This window comes from Cariama cristata, unplaced genomic scaffold, assembly GCF_000690535.1.
Source record: "Cariama cristata isolate BGI_N322 unplaced genomic scaffold, ASM69053v1 scaffold12167, whole genome shotgun sequence".
Lineage (NCBI taxonomy): Eukaryota > Metazoa > Chordata > Aves > Cariamiformes > Cariamidae > Cariama > Cariama cristata.
Genome location: NW_009626156.1, coordinates 59,856 through 62,340, shown reverse-complemented (window position 1 = coordinate 62,340; position 2,485 = coordinate 59,856). Strand labels below are relative to the sequence as shown.

The window sequence follows — 2,485 nt, the reverse complement described above, 5'->3', positions numbered from 1 at the left end:
CATAATTTACATTATCGCTTCTTCTAACAGAAGGCTAAACTACAACCTTAGTTGCCGACGAACACGGACTGTTAATCACAGTAATTTGTTCTTTTGAAATGCGGGGTCTATAGAAAGTAACTTCGAAAAGGTTTTTGAGGTGACTGGGAATAAGCGACACAAAGCAGCACAGGAAAACCAGAGCTGACTCTGCCTGATCCTTCTGATTTTTACCAACCTTAAACGATTCGGACAGCGCCGTTGTGAGGCAAACAAATGCAGATGATTATCCCCACTTTTACAGCCTGAGATACACAGGGCACCCGCTGCAAAGGTGTTCTCTGTGGCCGGTCTAGCAATCCAGGTGCAAAGCCCAGACCACGAATACTGGCCCGTTGCACACTTCCTCATGCTGTCCGCTAGCAAGCCACTACCGCTACTCTTAACGCCTCAGCCCACGGGCAATGTAAGCCATGCTAAGTTCAACATTACAGTGAATTGTTTTGCAGGAATAACGGCCAGAGATGAAAAAAAAAAAAACCAAACCCGTATGGAAATCCCCACCAGCGACAGCCCTCACCAGCGTTTACCATCTAGCCATGGGGCTCGCCGATCTTCTCTGTCCTCCCTCAGGTCCTGTGCTTACAGCTGAGTTTGCTCCGGTGCGGGGCTGGGTTTTTTTTTCCTCATAGCGCAGCCGTGTCTGCTTTAATGCCGTACTGTTGCTCACTTGTGGACAAAAATCTTTCTTCTACGTAGACTAGTGTATCTGTGATCAAGAGGGCAAAAAAAAAGAATGTAACAACGCATTTCCCGCTAAGAAACACTTCCCTTTTACACCAACTCCAGTAATGGGGGTTTTGTCTTTGCTCACTCATTTCCTCATTGATAAACAAACTTCTCTGCTGGTGCTCCCGGTCCCTCAAGCTGCTCAGCGGTTTTTGAAGAACAGCAAAGTTGAACTGTGGCATCTTCTGATCCGCTGCATCGGGTTTATGCTTCCTTATCTGGCAGAGGAGTTGAAAAACACAAAACCTCAATCCTTGAGGCATCTGTAAGGATGCACTTTCCCTTCTTGAGAGGCAGGACTACTTGCTTCAACTTCCAGATCAAATTCTTGCTCTTAGAGCTGCCCTTGTGCGTTAGCAGAGGCATCTGCAGGAGGTTCCCACCTACAGCAGTGAAGTTACAAATGAATACTTCGGCCAAACCTCTCGGGGCACGAGGATGGAATTTCCTGCAGTAAGCACCAGGGAGGAAACACCACCCTCGCTGTTAATTGTGCATGAACTAACACCAGTTTTGCTAATGAGCTTCAGTTTAAATGCTGATGTTTAGTCGGCACAGGAAAACATACCTGCTTTTTCGTACTTGAAAAATACTAGTAATGCACTAAAAGCTCAGCAAGAAATACCTACAGCATGAACACAACGATCACTCACTACAGGTACATTGTGTTCAATTCTCTGCCATTACGCTTTGTTCCAGAAGCTTCCGGAGGTACTTAAAATGACACATTTTCTTCACACCACTGTTAAGTACTGGGACTTTTTGAAAATTCAAATGAGGACAAAACTGACCTCTGTGCAGAGATGGGAATCAGAAGCCTAAAGCTGCTTTAAGCAAGAGCTTTAACTGTCTAGAAGCCTTGTCTAGACTGTCTGTAGCGGTGAGGGCCTCACCCTAATTGAACTCTGTAAGAAAAGGCAGTGATACCGTTGCTTAATCGTAAAGTTATTAGTGTCTTTCATTAACTGAACAGAAAGGCAAGCCCTAGCTGTGGTGAAGCAGACAGATACACCACACACGTTTAAGAACACAAAGAACAATCAGAGCTTTGAAGAAGCAGCCAAAAGACAGCGACGCTGCAATACACAAAAGTTTATTTTTTTCTTTTCTGAAGGCAAAATATAATAGAACCTAACATCAATGCATTTTGTACAACAAAACAGTTTTTATATGAGAACAGACAATCCATGAAGAGTTTTTAAGTCTTAGAACTGCTTCCCTTTTTTATCATGCTTTCTTGCGGTCAACAAAACGCTGGCACAGAAGATGTCACGGCAGTCAGGCAGCGGGCGTGCTCCCTCAGATCCTCGTCAGCTGGTGCCACAGGCTGGAGGGCAGGATACTTTCTACTTTTTCCATCACGAAATTTAAAGGGGCAAAGAGGGTGCTGAGAAACTGCAAAGAAATGAGATAGGTACACATTCAGATCAAAATCCAGGAGACAATACACCTCAAGAGAAAACTGCCCACGAAGACAAGAAACTCTTGCTGCGCTCCTCTAAAATCCTTCAGCGTGACAAAAATTCTATAATTCCCGTATAAAGACTTTCTGCCAAATTCTGAGTCTTGCATACAGACAGACTGCTGGATTTCACAGTGAAGAAAGCAAGAGCCTCATTTTTACGAAGATCAAAGTGACGAACTACAAAAGTTTTCACCTGTCTCACACCCTAGATTCGGGCTCGTACTGACGCCACTAAAAGCTCAACCCAAAACC

At 44.5% G+C, this 2,485-nt stretch overlaps 1 protein-coding gene across 1 annotated transcript in view; it reads right to left on the bottom strand.

Annotated features, from left to right (window-relative positions):
* Positions 1-1,847: 1,847 nt before the first annotated feature.
* ST7 (suppression of tumorigenicity 7) overlaps positions 1,848-2,485 on the bottom strand; it is a 56,222-nt gene continuing 55,584 nt past the window's right edge. The window contains exon 12 of the mRNA XM_009703908.1: positions 1,848-2,163. Within this exon, the coding sequence (XP_009702210.1) occupies positions 2,068-2,163 (96 nt within the window). The 3' untranslated portion in view covers positions 1,848-2,067. The remainder of the gene's footprint in view (positions 2,164-2,485) is intronic.